The sequence below is a fragment of the Haliotis cracherodii genome, unplaced genomic scaffold (genome assembly GCF_022045235.1).
Source record: "Haliotis cracherodii isolate W230 unplaced genomic scaffold, xgHalCrac1.p SCAF_11, whole genome shotgun sequence".
Taxonomy (NCBI): Eukaryota; Metazoa; Mollusca; class Gastropoda; order Lepetellida; family Haliotidae; genus Haliotis; species Haliotis cracherodii.
Window position 1 is genome coordinate 687,663 of NW_027266266.1, and position 20,801 is coordinate 708,463.

Consider the following 20,801-nt stretch of genomic DNA (forward strand, 5'->3'; position numbering starts at 1 on the left):
GCAGTATTGAACGTTCAAAGTATTTTATTCATTTTGTGTACGTCGATACATTGTTGAAAATATGTTGTGTTATTAATAAGGTACTTTTTGACAAGATACAAACATACATTTTATAGCACACATAAACCTTAGAGTTATGTGAATATCACATACAGCGTTAAATACCACGTGGTATTTAGTTGTGCGTACTGCAGAGTTTTACAGTGGACCGATACACTCGACACTCCACATCACAGGTCTTCTTGTCTCGACAAGCTCACTCTCCCCACAACTAATCACAGACAAGTTTATCTTGACAACCTCATTCTCCCCACTACTAATCACAGACAAGCTTGTCTCGACAAGCTCACTCTCCCCACTACTAATCACAGACAAGCTCACTCTCCCCACATCTAATCACAGACAAGTTTATCTTGACAACCTCATTCTCCCCACTACTACTCACAGACAAGCTTGTCTCGACAAGCTCACTCTCCCCACTATTAATCACAGACAAACTTGTCTCGGCACAGTAACTAAACTCTGTTAAATACTTTCGTTTGCTTACATAATACTAAAACATACATGGCAGTGACAAGGCTTAAGCTAGCAAACGTGAGTGCAGACATATTTGATTATAATAACATCATAGCGAACATCATCACAACACGACTAGTGTGACGTCATGGGGCTGATGTTCTGTGAGAGGAAGAAATATGTGATAACCACCAACCCACCCTGTCTGTTTTAAAGCAGTTTCATATGACACATTTTTTGTCCAAAATCCAAGCAAACACGACCACCACCAGAACCCACCCCAGAAATGTAAATGCTCGGATTCAAAGTCCTGTGTATTTGTCAACGTTGTGAGGTCGAGGGATCCTTCCCAGTTACCTCCATCTGCCCCCGCTACAGCTGAGCACATGGACCACTATCCCCCCGCAGGTTCCACGCCCTCCTCACCCACGACGGCAGGGCAATGTAAAATAACACTGGAATAAATAAAAAGGACACATCACGGTAGTGGCTTACACGATACAAAGTAGGTAACAGGTAGAATGTAGATCGGGCATGTGACACAGGTGAGTTGACATGGCGAACACGAAGACGGCATATATACTCATGTGAATAAATAACGAACAATGCACGATGGAAGGTCAAACAAGGACGAAGTAGAGGCTAAGTTCACCCCCCACCCCAACCCTCACCCCCACCACCCCCACACACCAAAAACTTTTCCCTTAGAGACATATGGACACGAAGTGTTAATTGTAACTCACTCCTTCACCCAACACACAAAAGCATTGTTATGAACACGAGATTCAGTAGCATGAACTACTTGTATTGCAATGTGTCCCACAGATTGAGAAGGAAATCACGCCAACGGTCTTGGGTTTCGCTGAGGGTCAGGTATATGTCCGATACAGTGACACCCGACAACAAATGCCTTTAAGTGGTGTTCGTAACACCCAGTGTCGTGTTGTCCCGCCTTCCTCCGTCTAATCAGGACATCGCGGTACACATATACGGGCGCACATCGCCTTGGCCCGGGCGCCTGCTCAGACAAACAGTTGGCGCATGAGCAGCGGGCCTCGAAGATGGTGGACGGAATCCGGTCAGGGTCATAGTTCAACACAAAGTAGTGCGGACATGTTCTCTTCACCTGCAGCCTGGCATACCCTTCCCTGCAGTTGACGTCACTGGTGTTGGAGATCGTCATCATCCGCTGTGACGGCGATGTGGTCAGTGCTTTCGCCTTGTGTTCCCGTATCGCTGGGAGAAGATACATGCTCTCATCGGTGCGTAACACCATTGAATTATCACAGATGATTGGTGGACGAGCGGCTTTATGGCGGCCATTTTTCTTAGAGTGCCTGTGTTTCCTACAGTCGGCAGGCGTCATCATCTACGGAGGAAAATATGAATGTTAAAATAATTAGTCCTGAACCCCGCATTACGGACACTTCCTGTTTGAAGGACAAGATACAGATGGACATTGCAGGTATGATTAGTTAATCCGGACATTGGTCAAACCGGACAGCGTACAGTGTTCCAGCAATATCGCTGTAGGGAACACCAGAAATGGGCTTCACACATTCTACATGGGTCTTCGGTGTGACAAGCAAACGTTTCAACACTTAGGACATCAAGACAAAATGCATGAATTTAAGTCAAGACATTCTCCTACAAACAACAAAACAACGTTTGGTCGACAGGAACATATACATATTAAGTTTAGAAATTCACACAGTGGCTGAGTAAACATAAACAGAACGCGGAGTAGGGTTGAACGTTGTGTGGCCATCAAGCGTAAACGAAAGGCTGGAGGACCTGGAGTAACACGTGACATAAATACTGATTTCCATTTCTGGACTCGCCACCAGTGTTAAATCTACCAGGGAGGACGTATGTGTAAACAAGAAAGTAACGATACGGTCACACCATGATAAGGCTTGTTTTTGACACAAGCACCGCTTGGAAAGAGCGGTTTGATGGCTACCTCTAATCTCAATATACATCTAGGACCGGGGACTCCTCACACGGTTACATCTATATATAGAATGTATGACGCCTAGTCGGGGAAATGGCTTGAATGCTAAAACAAGCAGCGCTAGTTCTCCAAAGACTCACTTATTCACTCACATCCCCTGACGTCCAATATCCAGAATGAGAAGCACTGTGCATAGTTAACCACAAAAGCTGTGCACAGCTACTCAAGTCAAAAGGTTTATTCCACTCACTGTGTACGCTATTCCACTATAGATCATTGAGTGAGTGAGTATGGTTTTACGCCGCTTTTAGCAATATTCCAGCAATATCACGACGGGGTCTTCAGCGTGACGTGCAAACGTTTTAACCACTAGGCTACCTGACCGCCCCTGAAGATTATTGAAAAGCATCTCACCACACTGACCACCGCCAGCAGGACGGCTACACGACCGACAATGTCCATGGCTAATAGAGTTGTAATGAGTAATAACGAAAACACTGTACCAGCTTTATACCCCTGGCCAGGAATAATATTCGTCACAATCTAAAACAAGCAACACCCATTGTACTTCCGCTAACGGTTGTTTCTTGAACGACTTGAGGATCTGCATTCACCTGTGATTGGCTATACCTGTTCAATACAACGGTAAGTCTGGCAATGGGGCAAACGGGTGGTCTATTTATAGCATTATTGAACTGTGTCAGTGATAAGGGTATTTCCCCCCGGGTACCTGCTGTGTTCAACTCAAGCATGACCAAGCCCCGTCGTTTTCCAACACGTAACAAGATATATTGATACACCAAGTTTGATCGCACACGTTTTTGATGAGGACGTTGTTGAGATGGAACGCGCACAGGGTTGATGTACATACCCAAATAAGGGCATTACCTCCAGCAAGCAATATATGTATACATATCAATGTACATTTCGTCATACGTGTTAATTTCTCAATACCATTGTAACGGTAGATTAATATTCCAATTTGTTGCAAAACCTATGACAATAACTGTCAGAGCCTATTCGCGTTGTGCATGTATGTTCGCCACGCTTTAGCCGTAGTCCTGTTTAGAAGAGAACTAACCGGTTACCCCACACAGAGGGACAGCATGTATCAAATTTATGCATGTAAGGGAGGACACTTCTCACCCCAGGCCCATATGACCAGCGGTGGAAATGGACGTATCATTTGGCCGCCAAATTTATCCCGCATGAAATTAAAGATCATCCATGTGACTCTGAACATACATGACGAAGGTGTGTGAATATCGTCATCGCTGTGATGTATTTTGTAGCGTGTGCTATAATCGTAAATGTTGTTTATAGATGGCACAGATTTCATTGAACCCGTGTATGACAAGGTTAAGATTTAGCCTATCTTTCACACACGCTCGTAAATATTCGGCCATCGGTAAATTGGACAAAAATTGCATTTATTACGATGGTTCGGTAATATGACAGGATTATATTACTAGTAAGGGCTCGTTTCTGTGTAGCAACCACGTCAATGGCGTGACGGTTACTGAAGTTCATTGTAGAGTCATGTGTATCCTGCGTATCCGTTAGCCGAGACTTCATGGATGCACGGCATTGAATAGCTAACAGTTTTAACATGAAGCTGGCTTAGAGGGAGTATGATGTGAAAGTTGTGAACATGATCTAAAACGTCATAAGCGCAATGTGTTTTGAACATTATTATATCGTGTTTTGTTTGTTTGCTTGTTTAACGCCGCACTCAGCAAATTTCCAGCTATATTACGGCGGTCTGTAATTAATCGAGATTGACAACATGAGCATAGATCCACGCAATTGGGATACAATGACATGCATCAACCAAGCCAGCGGGCTGACCACCCGATAGTCGTCTTAGTCGGCAAGCATAGTCGCTTTTTACGGCAGGCATGGGTTGCTAAAGACCTATTCTACCCCGGATCTTCACGGGAACATTATTATATCATCAAATGACTAATTTATACCGTTATGTTATGTACAAATATGTTTATTTGTAGACTCCTGGTTATTAATTCAAATCTTTGGCGGACAAATGTTTGTATAGCCTTAGTTTAAATTTACATGGGAAATTCATAGATGCACACAATTAGCCGGAATTGAATAAGTCGCTGAGAACGATGAAATAGTATACAAGGATTTGACTTGTTGGGTGAATTAATATGTATGCATACGTCACTCGTCACATTGTATGGAATACTGCAACATGCCTACAGGTTTTGAAGGGCCAAGGCAGTATGGTTAAGTTCAGATTCTTACCTTACCACCGTCCCATGTAGTAATTAGTTATCTATAATGATATTATAAACCATCATTGTAAACCATCATTGTAAACCATCCTTTTAAACCATCCTTGTAAACCATCATTATAAACCGTCATTGTAAACCATCAGTATAAACCATCCTTATAAACCATCCTTGTAAACCATCATTATAAACCATCATTTTAAACCATCCTTGTAAACCATCCTTGTACACCATCCTTGTAAACCATCCTTGTAAACTATCATTATAAACCATCATTATAAACCATCATTATAAACCATCCTTATAAACTATCATTGTAAACCATCATTTTAAACCATCCATGTAAACTATCATTTTAAACCATCATTGTAAACCATCATTGTAAACCATCATTATAAACCATCCTTGTAAACCATCCTTGTGAACCATCATTGTAAACCATCATTGTAAACCATCCTTGTGAACCATCATTGTAAACCATCCTTGTAAACCATCATTATAAACCATCCTTGTAAACCATCCTTGTGAACCATCATTGTAAACCATCCTTGTAAACCATCCTTGTGAACCATCATATACTGAATTATTCTCACCATGGGCATCTGACACAGTTGTAATACCATAAACCCTGAAATGGCAACAACCATAGAAAGAAATTTAAATCGTAAATATAACATATCTTTTGAAGACAATTCCAAGATAACAGCATGATTCCCCACTTGTCAACACACAGTGGTGAATCGAGATTCCGTTAAATGACGTCAAAAATTGGAATATCGCTGTCAATTGCATTCTAGTTAAAGCGTTGATGAAACACCACTCCTGTACCTCCGCACATCCTTCATCTCTTCCGTCCAAGGCTGCACCTTACAGACAATGGACGCTTTTACCTGGAAAAGATAAATAAATCCAGAAGACACTCGTGAACATCCGGGTTACAATTGGTCTTCAGCAACCTTTGCTTGCTGGAAGAGGCGACTAATGGAATCGGGCAGAGAGTGTGACGTTAAACAACAAACCCGGATCTTCGGCGTGACGAGTGAACACTGTAACCAGTAGGTTACCCCACCGCCCCCAGATTTGATTTAGTGATTTACAGAACGGAATACATGGCAGAATTCCAGATGAAGAGAATTTGGACGATTCAGCCTTGCGCAAAGTGTACAACTCGTGAAGAACACGGATAGAAAAGGTCTTCAGCAACCCATGCTTGCCGTAAGAGGCGACTATGCTTTTGGTAAGAGGCGACTAACGGGATCGGGTGGTCAGGCTCACTGACTTGATGCATGTCATCGTATTCCAATTGCGTAGATCGATGCTCATGATTTCAAACACTGGATTGTTTGACTCAGACTCGATAATTTACAGACCGACATCATATAGCTGGGATATTGCTGTGTGCGGCGTTAAAAAATAAGCAAATAAACAAACAAAGTGATATAGGGGCCGTCTACAGCAACCGAGTAACACAGTAGACATATACTTAAGGATAACAACTTCTTTGTTTTACTGTCATTGCGACGTCTCGCTATAGTTTCGAGACAGCTGGTCTTTTGTGTGATTTGATGGTTGAAGCTTTGTGCTCTTTGATTATGATGCTTTCTAGTTCTCCTTTACGCCTATCAAACGAAGGGCAGAGCTGTCGGTCGAATAGATTTTGCCGTACATGAACTTGGACCATTCAACACTTCTCTATCAGATATTCTGATCAGTGGATACCTTGAACATCGTGTCTACTGATCTGCATGTGTTTGCTGAATGCAAAGAAGACAAAGGGCATAGAGACGTCACAATCAAAGTAGACAGAAGGCATAGAGACGTCACAATCAAAGTAGACAAAAGGCATAGAGACGTCACAATCAAAGTAGACAGAAGGCATAGAGACGTCACAATCAAAGTAGACAAAAGGCATACGGACGTCATAATCAAAGAAGACAAAAGACGTCATAATGGTCCTCGCTGTTATGACTAAAACAATGTTATTAACGCTGCGATACGCTTCCCATTGCTTGAAGCTGGACTGTACAATGACCGTACGTTGTCATGGCAACTTCCAATTCTTTTGGTGTATCATTACACTAACAGACTCTGCCAACCTCCGAGGAGAAATAATTCTCAGCACGTGGCAACATCACCGGAGCTGTGACGTGGCGGCCACATTAGTCAAAGTTATCCATGACGTCATGGAAACACACTGGCTAGAGCCGTGACGTCATGTGTCGTACACGGCGCTTAATTTATGTCCTGAAATAAAAATAAATATGAGTGGCATATAAAAGACGAACGTTTCCCAGATTTCCGTGTTAGGCCTCAGTGGACACAAACGACTGAACTATTTCTGGCACATTCAGAGGCCGGGGAGTCTTTTAACTTCCGCATCAAGTGATATTTAAAGTTCTCTTTGATATATTGTACATGCGCTTATCGTGTGTATTAAATTACATTTCTTGATTCAAGACAGCAGGACAAATAAAATAGGTTCACATTTTCCTCTTGAATTATTCAATAATCTGTCACAATTACACAACAACAATGTACACAACTACAGGGACACGTGTGCTGGTGAAGCTCGGTGTATTTGGTTTAGTGAAATTATACACATTGTTGAATTATACACATTGTTGAATTATACACATTGTTGAATTATACACATTGTTGAATTATACTCTTTGTTGAATTATACACATTGTTGAATTATACACATTGTTGAGTGAGTGAGTGATTATGGGTTTACGCCGCTTTTAGCAATATTCGAGCAATATCACGGCGGGGGACACAAGAAACGGGCTTAACACATTGTGCCCATGTCGGGAATCGAACCTGGGTCTTCGGCTTGACGAGCGAACGCTGTAACAACTAGGCTACCCGACCGCCCCTACACACTGGTGAATCATACACTTTGTTGAATTATACACACAGTGAATAATACATATTTTTTTAATTATACACACTACATTACATTAAACATAAGCCGTGGTGGTATTAACATAACACGTGGAGGTATTAACATGACACGTGGATGTATTAACATTGGACGTTAGGGTATTAACATGACACGTTGAGGTATTAACATGCCACGTGGAGGTATTAACATGCCACGTGGAGGTATTAACATGAGACGTTGATGTATTAACATTGGACATTGGGGTATTAACATGACACGTTGAGGTATTAACATGACACGTGGATGTATTAACATGAGACGTGGATGTATTAACATTGGACGTTGGGGTATTAACATGACACGTGGAGGTATTAACATGACACGTGGATGTATTAACATTGGACGTTGGGGTATTAACATGACACGTTGAGGTATTAACATGACACGTGGATGTATTAACATTGGACGTTAGGGTATTAACATGACACGTGGGGATATTAACATGACACGTTGAGGTATTAACATGATACGTGGATGTATTAACATTGGACGTTGAAGTATTAACATGCCGCGTGGAGGTATTAACATGACACGTGGATGAATTAACATTGGACGTTGATGTATTAACATGACACGTTGAGGCATTAACATGCCACGTGGAGGTATTAACATGCCACGTGGAGGTATTAACATGAGACGTTGATGTATTAACATTGGACGTTGGGGTATTAACATGACACGTTGAGGTATTAACATGACACATGGATGTATTAACATGAGACGTGGATGTATTAACATTGGAAGTTTGGGTATTAACATGACACGTGGAGGTATTAACATGACACGTGGATGTCTTAACATTGGACGTTGGGGTATTAACATGACACGTTGAGGTATTAACATGACACGTGGATGTATTAACATGACACGTGGAGGTATTAACATGACACGTTGGGGTATTAACATGACACATGGAGGTATTAACATGAGACGTGGAGGTATTAACACTGGACGTTTGGGTATTAACATGCCACGTGGAGGTATTAACATGACACGTGGATGTATTAACATTGGACGTTAGGGTATTAACATGACACATTGAGGTATTAACATGACATGTGGGGGTATTAACATGACACGTTGAGGTATTAACATGAGACGTGGATGTATTAACATTGGACGTTGATGTATTAACATGACACGTTGAGGTATTAACATTGGACGTTTAAGTATTGACATAATACGTGGATGTATTAACATGATACGTGGATGTATTAACATTGGACGTTAGGGTATCAACATGCCACGTGGAGGTATTAACATGACACGCGGATGTATTAACATGACACGTGGAGGTATTAACATTGGACGTTAGGGTATTAAAATGACACATTGAGGTATTAACATGACACGTGGGGGTATTAACATGACACGTGGAGGTATTAACATGAGACGTGGATGTATTAATATTGGACGTTGGGGTATTAACATAACATGTAGAGGTATTAGCATGAAAACTGGAGGTATTAAATTAACATAAGACGTTGAGGTATTAACATGAGAAATGGATGTATTAAATTGACATGAGAGGTTGAGGTATTAGCATGCGACCTAGAGGCATTAACATGAGACGTGGAAGTATTAACGTGAAAACTGGAGGTATTGAATTAACATGAGACGTGGAGGAATTAACACGAGACATGGAGGTGGTAGCATGAGACGTACTTAATCTTTTGATGACTGTGTTCACCCAGGACTATATCCGTTCAGCTCCACAGAAGAAAGAGTTGCAGTGTCACAATCTGACATCAATGCTTACAAGAAAATCAAATTTCACCCCACTTTCCATATTCTTTCTGGGGTGTGATTGTACAATATATTCAGCCCACTTTCCATATTCTTTCAAAACTTACTTTAAAATATGTGTGTTGTAAATAATTTCTATTCTTCCGAAAAACTATCCAAAGTGTTTGAATACAAATCCCATACTATGTATTTCAGAAAAGGACTGAAGAGCTTTGAAAACATTGTCACACACAGACACCAGTCTGTTGAAGCAGCTCTCAAGAACCACGACGCTTACTCCAAGCCGTCAACCGTGTGTCCCCCTGACAGGTACAACCCACTTTGAACGCACGGACCACCCTCTTGTAACATGCACGTGCAGCCTCCTTCTCCAGCACGGCCCTTTGGTACACCACCGGGCGACAGGCCATCGTACTGGCCCCGCTGCAGCTGACGCATGCGCACTGCACCTCCGCCACCCACCGCGGTATCCTGTCGGGGTTGTAGTTGATGATGTTGTTGGTGGGACAGGAGGGGCCGGGGTGATGTCGATGTATTAGGCAGTTGCTGTCGCCGCTGATGTATGTCGTGTGGTAATTCTTGCACAATTTGCACAATTTGAACTGGGTTGTGATTGTGCAACATATTGCATCCTTTGAACGGGTGTGTGATTGTGCAACATGTTGCACCCCTTGAGCTGGAGTGTTACTATACAACATAATGCACCCTTTGAACGTGTGTGTGATTGTACAACACATTGCACCCTTTGAACGGGTGTGTGATTATACAACATATTGCACCATTTGAACGGATGTGTGATTATACAACATATTGCACCCTTTGACATGGGGTGTGATTGTACAACATATCACATCCTTTGACGTGGGGTGTGATTGTACAGCATATTAAACCCTTTGAACTGAGGTGTGGTTGTACAGCATATTGCACCCTTGAATTGGGGTGTGATTGCACAACATATTGAACCCTTTGATCGGGGTTGTGATTGTTCAACATATTGCACCCTTTGATCGGGGGTATGATTGTACAACATATTGCATCTTTTGAACTGGGGTGTGATTGTCCAACATATTGTACCATTTGAACGGGTGTGTGATTGTGCAACATGTTGCACCCCTTGAGCTGGAGTGTTACTATACAACATAATGCACCCTTTGAACGGGTGTGTGATTGTACAGCATATTGCACCCTTTGAGCTGGGGTGTGATTGTACAACATATTCCACCCTTTGGACGGGGGTGTGATTGTACAACATATTGCATCTTTTGAACGGGTGTTTGATTGTACAGCATATTAAACCCTTTGATCGGAGGTGTGATTGTACAACATATTGCACCCTTTGAACTGGTGTGTGATTGTACAACATATTGCACCCTTTGAGCAGGGGTGTGACTATACAACATAATGCACCCTTTGAACGGGTGTTTGATTGTACAACATATTGCACCCTTTGAACTGAGGTGTGATTGTACAATATATTGCACCCTTTGAACTGGTGTATGGTTTTACAAGATATTGCACCCTTTGACCTGAGGTAATACTGTACGTTTTTAAATTTGGACCAGACCAATGACTGATGTCAAGACCAGAGCCCCATGCCGCCGGAGAACGATGACATGCGGTAAAACAGCCGCAGCACCGATCCATGAAGCTGTGTGTTTTCTTATTAACTAATTCTACCCCCAGAATCCTGACGGGAAGAGTTTTCAGATGCCAAAAGTGACTTAATTCTTATTTTGACTGACAAACTTAACAATTGCTAGTAAAATTTTAATCTTCTTTAAATCTTATATCAAATGTCTCAAAATTAGCGAATTTATTTTCTATCACTGAATTCGTGCCAATGGCATATTGAATGGCGTACCTACTGTCAGTACCACAAGACAGCATACTGATGGACAACTGAATGGTAGAGCTGTTATAGTTTTCAACATGTTTTCTCCGTGTCTCTGGTTTTGTCTGCGAACAAGCAGATGTGTTTATACGGAGTTAAGTCCTACTTATAAAAGGAGATGGTGGGGGAAGGAGTTTCAGGTCATAATTCGGGAATTTCTCTGGAATTTACACCTGCATTTATCATTTCTAGTGTATACATGAGTTACCATCTCAGGCGTAGGAAATATAAAGTCTGTGATCTTGTCCAATCAGATCACGCCACGTGTTTATACTGCATTGGTCAGTGGCGGGTTGCCTGTCAACGTCCTAGTAACTGTACTGAAAGTCATTCCGCATTCTTCTGTGGCTATCGTGTCACACCTCCCGACTTTACAAACGATCTAGCGTAGAAATCGTGTTGACAAAGGATCTAGTTTATCAGACATTGATAACTTTGCACAAACAAACCTTTATAAAAGTTATCGCATGCAATATAGATATGCATGGTTCAACCGTCTAACGTTTACCATTGGAAAATGACGCAACATTTCAGGGACGGTATTCATAAACTTTCAACTAATATTGTTAACAAGTCAAAACTTACGTTTGTGTATTCTGACTGAGTCTGAGACTAAAGTAGCTATTCAAAAACTCATGTCCAAAACCAAAACCAAAACCAAGTCTCCAAAGAAATAAATTATGTCATTTTCGTAGCATGTACCCACGTGAAGGGGAATTCCATCTATTTATTAAATTCACCTAAGAATTCTTTTACGAGAGAGGTACACATACGGGAATTGCTATAACAAGGGGTTACAGCAATCGTTTATGCCTCTACTTTGATGACGTAACAGTTGTCAACGCTAAGTTACCAGCTACAGTAAACTACGGTTATAACGAACTCAACGGGACCACTAATTCTAATTCGTTATAACCGTAGTTCGTTATAAGCATATGTACAATATATACATATGCACAAAATGGACGGAACCAGGAAACAGTTCGTTATATCGGTTAGTTCGTTATAAGCGTGTTTGTTATAAGCGTAATTTACTGTAGTTTGAACTCTGAACGTAAACACTGAAACTACACACGTATTACCTGAGCGTTGGTACACGGAGGATACCCACATGTGATTGGGTCTTGTTACCCCTGCCTTAGAACTGCAGGGTGTTGAGGGCGTGGCACGGAGTGTGGGGTGCGGGGCATTGGGTTTGGGATTTGGGGTGCGGGGTGTGGGGTGTGGGGTGTGGGGCACAGGGTGTGGGGAGAAGGGCGTGGGTGACGGGATGTGGGGTGTGGGGTGTGGGGTGTGGGCTGTGGGGCACAGGGTGTGGGGAGAAGGGCGTGGGTGACGGGATGTGGGGTGTGGGGGGTGGGGTACAGTATACAGGGTCTTGGGTAAAGGATGTGGGTGACGGGATGTAGGGTGTAGGGTTTGGTCAGCGGCTGGCTATGACTACAGACTTGAATACATACACTTGAGTGCATCAACCTTTATTTCAAAATTGTGGAACACATGTTCATTTATGCATCACATATACCTATCAACAGTAAAGGTCGAGTAAACACTCCGCCACGCAGCCACGCACACACGCAAACACGCACGCACACACAAACACTTGCGCACGTACACACACACCCAACAATAACGCACATGTCACACACTCGCATCCACATCAAAGCATCTCATCAATGGACCACGTTTGTAAAATGATTATCATTTACGTAGAACAAACCAATATGGTTTACATAACAGTCACTGAGTCTCATGTCAACACAACCAGCAAGTAATGATCACGGTAAGCTCAATGTCAATAAAGAATTAGATAAACTTAACACTTTCATATGGCGGAGAAATACTGAGTTTGACAAAAATGATAAACATAACCAACTTGCACCGTCATCACTACGCTATAAATAATACGTGGTGATCACTGAAACAGACAACATCACCAACCATAGAATCATGTATGTCGCAAGGAGAAAGTATCCATTGTTCGTCTAAACACCAGTACGTGTAGACAACAGTATAGACAGTAGTACGTATGGACAATAGTACGTATAGACAAAAGTACGAATAGACAATAGTACTCAGAGACGGTAGTCCGTATAGACAATAGTACGTCTAGACAATGGTACACGGAGATCATCATACGTGTAAAGTATAATACGTATAGGCAATAGTACGTATAGACAATAGTACGTATAGACAATAGTACATAGAGATAATAGTACGTATAGACAATAGTACGTATAGACAATAGTACGTATACACAATAGTACGTATAGACAATAGTTCGTATAGACAATAGTACATATAGACAATAGTACGTATACACAATAGTACGTATAGACAATAGTACATATAGACAAAAGTACGTGTGAACAACAGTACGTTCAGACAATAGTACGTATATACAATATTACGTATTGACAGTAGTACGTATGGACAATAGTACGTTTAGACAATAGTACGTTTAGACAATAGTACGTTTAGACAATAGTACGTTTAGACAATAGTGCGTTTAGACAATAGTACGTTTAGACACTTATTGACAGTAGTGAATGAGTGAGTTAGGTTAAACGCCGCTTTTAACAGTATTACAGTTATATCACGACGTGTCAGCTTAATGTGGGAGGAAAGCCCGAAGTAATGCAGGTCTCAGACGTTTACCACTTCGGTAAAACCCATGAGCACGGGTATGGTGCTGACTAACCTAGAAACATAATCAGAGCGAACCGGGATTCGAACCCACAATCATAGGTTTCTTGCATGCACAAGGGGCGACTGGGTCACCCTAGCCCCCTATAGGCAGTACGTATAGACAATAGTACGTAAAGACAATAATTCGTTTAGACAATAGCACGTACACACAATAGTACGCATAAACAATATTACTTATAGACAAGTATAGTACGTATAGAAAATATTTCGTGTATATAAAACACCTGGACGTTCTCTACAAAACCCAAACATCCCCCCAAAAGCATGATACCGAGGCTTTGAGGTTCGAGCAGGACAAGAAATCAATACAAGGCCAGTCGTGGAGATTGTCACATTAGAGTTTTAGTACTGGCTATCTTCTCCCGCTGTGAAAAAGCACACTGACAACCTACACTAAACCTCCGCACTACCCGGACATAGCAGAGTGGTCTCCCTTGCCTGTGACGTCGCGGCACCTCCAGCACAGAACGGTAGTAGTAGATGGGTTTGCAGGCGTGGGGGGACCTCCCCGCGAGAGTGAGGCATGTACCACACAAACACCGAGCCTCCACCACCACGGAGGGCAGCCTGTAGGGGTTAAAGGTCATGACAGGGTAGCTCGGACATGTTGATTTGTTGACGGTTCCCCGTGAAGGGCATTTCTTGTCATACGTCAAATCTGCCACTCTGTCTTCTGCATCTTTCACATAGTCCACATCTACAAACAAACAATATTCATATTGCTGAGTGCGGTCTAAAACAACAGACTCAACTGACGTCAACTGACGGGACTTCTACTGTGGACCTCTACTGTAGACCTTAACTGTAGACCTTAACTGTTGCCCGCTACTGTTGACCTCTACTGTGTACCTTAACTGTGGACCCCTACTGTGTACCTTAACTGTGGACCTCTACTGTGGACCTCTACTGTAGACCTTAACTGTGGACCTCTACTGAGGACCTCTACTGTAGACATTAACTGTGGACCTTAACTGTTGCCCGCTACTGTTGACCTCTACTGTGTACCTTAACTGTGGACCCCTACTGTGTACCTTAACTGTGGACCCCTACTGTATACCTTAACTGTGGACCTCTACTGTGGGCCTCGACTGTGTACCTTCACTGTGGACCTCTACTGTGTACCCTACTGTCGACCTCTACTGTGGACCTCGACTGTGTACCTTAACTGTTGACCTCTACTGTGTACCTTAACTGTGGACCTCTACTGTGGACCTCTACTGTGTACCTTAACTGTGGACCTCTACTTTGGACCTCTACTGTTGTTCTCTACTGTGTACTTAAACTTTGGACCCCTACTGTGTACCTTAACTGTGGACCCCTACTTTGGACCTCTACTGTGGACCTCTACTGTGTACCTTAACTGTGGACCTCTACTTTGGACCTCTACTGTTGTTCTCTACTGTGTACTTAAACTTTGGACCTCTACTGTGTACCTTAACTGTTGACCTCTACTGTGTACCTTAACTGTTGACCTCTACTGTGTACCTTAACTATGGACCTCTACTGTTGTTCTCTACTGTGTACTTAAACTTTGGACCTATACTTTGTACCTTAACTATGGACCTCTACTGTGGACCTCTACTGTTGACCTCTTCTGTGTACCTAAACTTTGGACCTCTACTTTGTACCTTAACTATGGACCTCTACTGTGGACCTCGACTGCGGGTATTTGGTCACAGTATTGAGTGCGAGGGCCACCACGAGGGTCTCTAGTCATTGAAAATCCTGATAGATTCAAATAAATAAAACAAGCACCAGGCCGCATTAGGAAATGTCATTTATTGTTCTTTGTCAACTACAATATGAAATCAAGCTCAACTCTGACGTCAGAAAAAGATAAATGTAGGTCACTTCTTACCAAAAGCGACAATTGATAAGTAACTGTGAATATCTTAAGATAGATGAACTGGAGTACTCAGAGGTAGGACTCTATAGAACAATGAAACATAACTCATAGAATGTATAACTCGTCCCACCTGATCTGTAGCCAGTCAGTAGATGGAACGTCTCGTCCGCGACGTCCTCCGCGACATCCTCTGGGCGGCACATCAGGGGAGTATGTTTGCTGCAGCACAGTGGCAGCTGAAGTCGGAAATGAAACAGAATTTATCTAAGTCAACATACTTGGTAAGTTTCAACTTTCATCTCAGCCTTAGACGAAATGAGTCAGTGAGTTTAGGTTTAATGCTGATTTGATGAGTATTTCAGTTATATCAAAACTTAATAGGGTAGGAAAACGACCCACACCACTTATATTAAACCCATGAGCATGGGTATGGTGCTGGCAAACCTAGAAACATGGCCTGGGAGAATGTGGGATTCAAGGGTAAACTGGAGAAGTTGAGTGTCCGAGACAGACAATGAGCAAGCTGGGGTCAGGTGGTAACTCTTTGTATCAGAGGGTCATTACTGTTTCCGTCTGCTTGGCCGAGGCTGCATCAAGCTTAGGATGCCGAGAAATAGTTCCATCATCAAACTCTTCACTCTTTTCCAACAAACGAATAAGTTGTTTATTCTTTAACAGAATATACATGTTTACAGATGAAGGCGGTTGAGCAAAAGCTTGAGGTGGGATCATAATTGTCACGGGAAATATCATGCTAAATACGTTGAGTCATCATGTCGCAAGATGAAGTGCTTTCAACATGAGAAACAGAAACCTTATCTGTTATCTGTATACGGGACTTTAGTAGCCTCTGACGAAAAGAGGGTGGGAGACCGTCAATAAACTCAAATTGGTAGAACTTACTATCAAAGACAGCAGAGATATCCAGGACTGAATCATGATGGTCTGTGGTCTGTGACAGGTAGGTCTTCTGTGTGTGTCAGTGGTCTGTGACAGGGCGGTCCTCTGTGTGTGTCTGTGGTCTGTGACAGGGTGGTCCTCTGTGTGTGTCTGTGGTCTGTGACAGGGTGGTCCTCTGTGTGTCTGTGGTCTGTGACAGGGCGGTCCTCTGTGTGTGTCAGTGGTCTGTGACAGGGCAGTCCTCTGTGTGTGTCTGTGGTCTGTGACAGGGTGGTCCTCTGTGTGTGTCTGTGGTCTGTGACAGGGTGGTTCTCTGTGTGTGTCAGTGGTCTGTGACAGGGTGGTCCTCTGTGTGTGTCTGTGGTCTGTGACAGGGTGGTCCTCTGTGTCTGTCTGTGGTCTGTGACAGGGTGGTCCACTCTGTATGTCCGTGGTCTGTGACAGAGTGGTCCTCTATGTGTGTCAGTGCTTGATACTACTGAGTATAACACAGTCACACAGATATATATACATGTATGTGGTGAAACACTCCCGGAAGTACTATCTCCTCGTATATGTTCACTTTCCCCGGATGATTAAGTCAGTCATATACAGTTTTATCTAATTGTGGGGGCAGCAAGGGTTAAACACCCAATTTAACCAGACATTCAAAACGACCGTTTAGTAATACTCTAAATACTCATTGGACAAGATAAAGACCGTGTTTTGGGCACCGTGTTCCGGCTTGCGTCACATCTGGCAGCGGGTCAAAACATTATGATTGAGCCTTATTGACTATCGTTAATAAGTGTGTAGGGGATGGCGGGGGTGTGGGGGATGGCGGGGGTGTGGGGGTGTGGGGTGTGGGTGTGGGGGGTGTGGGGGGGGTGTGGGTGGGTGGGTGTGTGTGTGTGGGGGGGGGGGGGGGGGGGTTGGGGGGGTTTGGGGTGTTGTCAGTTAACATCGATCTGAATTGCGCCATAATGGTTGCCATCAACACATCCAGTACGAGGATATTGACTGTACCTCTGTACACGGAACTATCACTGATGACTAACAGGTGCTTGCACCAATCTTTTTATGGGTACGTGAGACGACCATTGCCTCACAGTGATCCCTGTATTGAACCTGTACAGCCACAAGGAAGCCCGTACTTAGCTCCTGGCTGCCGGGCCCTACTCATACAAGCCATTCATTATTGAAGTGGGAAATTACTCGATTCTGAGTGGTCAATCAGAGGATGTCAAATCACAATAGACCCCCTCTGATTGAAACAGCCGAGTTGATGGACGCACCAGCACGAAAGCTAATATTTATGGAAAAGTGCTTCTACTTCGTTCATTGTCGTTCATTGTCGGATATGTGGATATATATGTTGAGCATAAAACATATATATCTTTTATTCGAGTGCAGTATGAAGGTGTAAAAAAAGCTGCGTGAGAAAATATAGCGCCTTTTTCGTTTAAAAGGTGGTTGTCGGTGATTCGGTAATTCAGGTCGAAAACCCTCATAAACTATTGGACAACCCATGTCGCTTCACCATTCTGTATATTTGCTGACAGCAAAGTGTTCGCGTTTAACTTCGTAATTGTACTATTCGGATACACACATTGAGTTTTCAATGCCTAGGTTACCCTTTAAATGTAACCCCGCTAACATTGTAAACATTAATCTCTACGTTCAATTTAGTTAAATTCGCAGGTAACCTAACTCTACATTACGTCTACAGTTAACCAAACTCTACATTGAAAACACAGTAGGTTATCTCCTCCAGTATTAATAATGATCAATATTAGCTGCTTAGCTCTTTATCAAATCTGCCAAAATATTCTGGGGCCATCTAGTTTCGTGAAAACCTGTGATTAACAAGCGTATCATCGACTTATATAGGTGTGAAGGTTTTGGCCCTCTCGTACATTGTCTGTATTCTTTGTGACGACGCCATTGGCTTTCTGCTGTATGCATTGAACTCTTAAATATACTCTTCAAACAAGTAGGGAAAACACGGAAATAACTTAAAAGTTTCAAAATTGTGAGAGATGTTAGTTCCTGGTAATAGCTGTATGGTAATAGTGAACGAACCGATAACACATTAAAACCGGTAGTGACATGAAGTATGACAGTAGATATTATGACCGCCGACGATCCTGAAGGACGTTAGATGAAAGATGGGAAATTACAAAGTCGGCGTTTTGGGATCAGCGCGTAATACCGCTCCGATTTTGTCAAACATTCATTCACTCGACGTGGCATACTGCCTATGAGTCTCCCAGTGGCGACTTCAAGGAGTCTCTCCCACTCCTCTGGCAGTGCCTGGCCAAGTTCAGCCAACGTGGTCGGCGGCCTACGACGTGAACGCACACGTCTCCCTATCATGTTAGGGTCATTGCAGGCCACGATACGCTATGGATGTGGTGCTGTGGGAGGTTAGCTTTGGCGATTCCTGCTCTGTCACATTGACAATAATCTCTATTTTATCACACATAAACCGCATCCCAAATTTGTCAAACATAAAACCCATCCCTCTTAGTTAAGTTTATTTCAATATAAAGATCTAATGCCCAAGTAAGGTATAGACACACCATGGGCTATATACAAAGTGGGCATCTTTCATGGTTATATTTAGCACAAAATGACAAGAATAAAAGTGCATTGTAAAGTTCTGAGAGAATAATAATTTTGTAAATAAGTGTTTGCAAAAAATATATTTGTCTTAAAATATCATGAAATTGCATACAAACACAAAATGAAACCCATCTTCTATAACAGACACGTGAAGATTCAGGTGAGAATAAATCTTCAGCAAGGAAAGCTTGCTGTACGAGGCGGCTAACGGGATCGGGTGGTCAGGCTCGCTGACTTCCTTGATGCATGTCATCGTATCGCAATTGCGTAGATCGATGCTCCTGTTGTAAATCACGGGATTGTCTGGTTCAGGCTCTATTATTTACAGACTGCCGTCGTATAGCTTAAATATTGCTGTGTTTAAAGAACAACCAAACAAACATCTTCAATGATGTGTTTACAAAACGGAAAAAATAAGGTTTCCAGCAACACCCTCCCGCTACCTAAATAGGTCATAATTTGGAATTCACATCCCTACTTTGTCAAGCATAAAAAGCCCTGTTTTGCTAAACATAAAACACATTCCTGCTTTGTCAAACATAAAACATATCCCTACTTTGTCAAGCATAAAACGTATTCCTAGTTTGCTACACATAAAACACATTCCTACTTAGTCAAACATGAAATGCATTCCTGCTATGTCAAACATTGGCCATATTCCTACCCTAGACGTTTGGTGGTATTTTGAAGGTTTTATATTTGGATAAGTTACGATGTGTATTATGTTTGACAAAGTTGGGATGTGTATTATTTTTGGCAAAGAAGGAATGTGTATTATCTTTGACAAAGTAGGAATGTGTATAATCTTTGACAAAGTTGGGATGTGTATTACGTTTGACAAAGTTGGGATGTGTATTATATATGACAAAGTTGGGATGGATATTATGTTTGTCAAAGTTGGGATGTGAATTATGTTTGACAAAGTTGGGATGTGTATTATGTTTGACAAAGTTGGGATGTGTATTATGTTTGACAAAGTTGGGATGTGTATTATGTTTGACAAAAAGTAGGAATGTGTAATATGTTTGACAAAGTTGGGATGTGTATTATCTTTGACAAAAAGTAGGAATGTGTTATATGTTTGACAAAGTAGGAATGTGTATTTTGTTTGACAAAGTTGGGATGTGAATTATGTGGAACATCGAACATACTTGAATATGTTTGTATTGACGATGTTGTATGGATGACTGAACTACTGACATTGGGATGGGATAACTCTCTTTAAACATAAAGTGTGTACAGCGTCACAATTACCCTTGTGATATTCGGGGTTAAAGTAAGTTACTTGGAGAGAAACATGCAGTCAGTTGGCAAACACGGTCCCATTCCTCAAGACACCCCACACATGATGAAGGTGTCACCATTTTGTTCCGCTGCCCATAAGACTTTCCTCTGCTTGAAACACTGTTCAAAGCGACGTTCATCCAGATTCGCTTGT

At 42.3% G+C, this 20,801-nt stretch overlaps 1 protein-coding gene across 1 annotated transcript; it reads right to left on the bottom strand.

The window, feature by feature from the left end:
- Window positions 1–1,354: 1,354 nt before the first annotated feature.
- Window positions 1,355–2,932, bottom strand: LOC139455182 (interleukin-17B-like). Its single transcript, XM_071236735.1, has 2 exons — window positions 2,885–2,932; window positions 1,355–1,885 (listed from the first exon to the last, which is right to left on the bottom strand). Exons 1-2 carry the CDS (start codon window positions 2,930–2,932, stop codon window positions 1,355–1,357), a joined length of 579 nt encoding a protein of 192 aa, XP_071092836.1.
- Window positions 2,933–20,801: the final 17,869 nt, after the last annotated feature.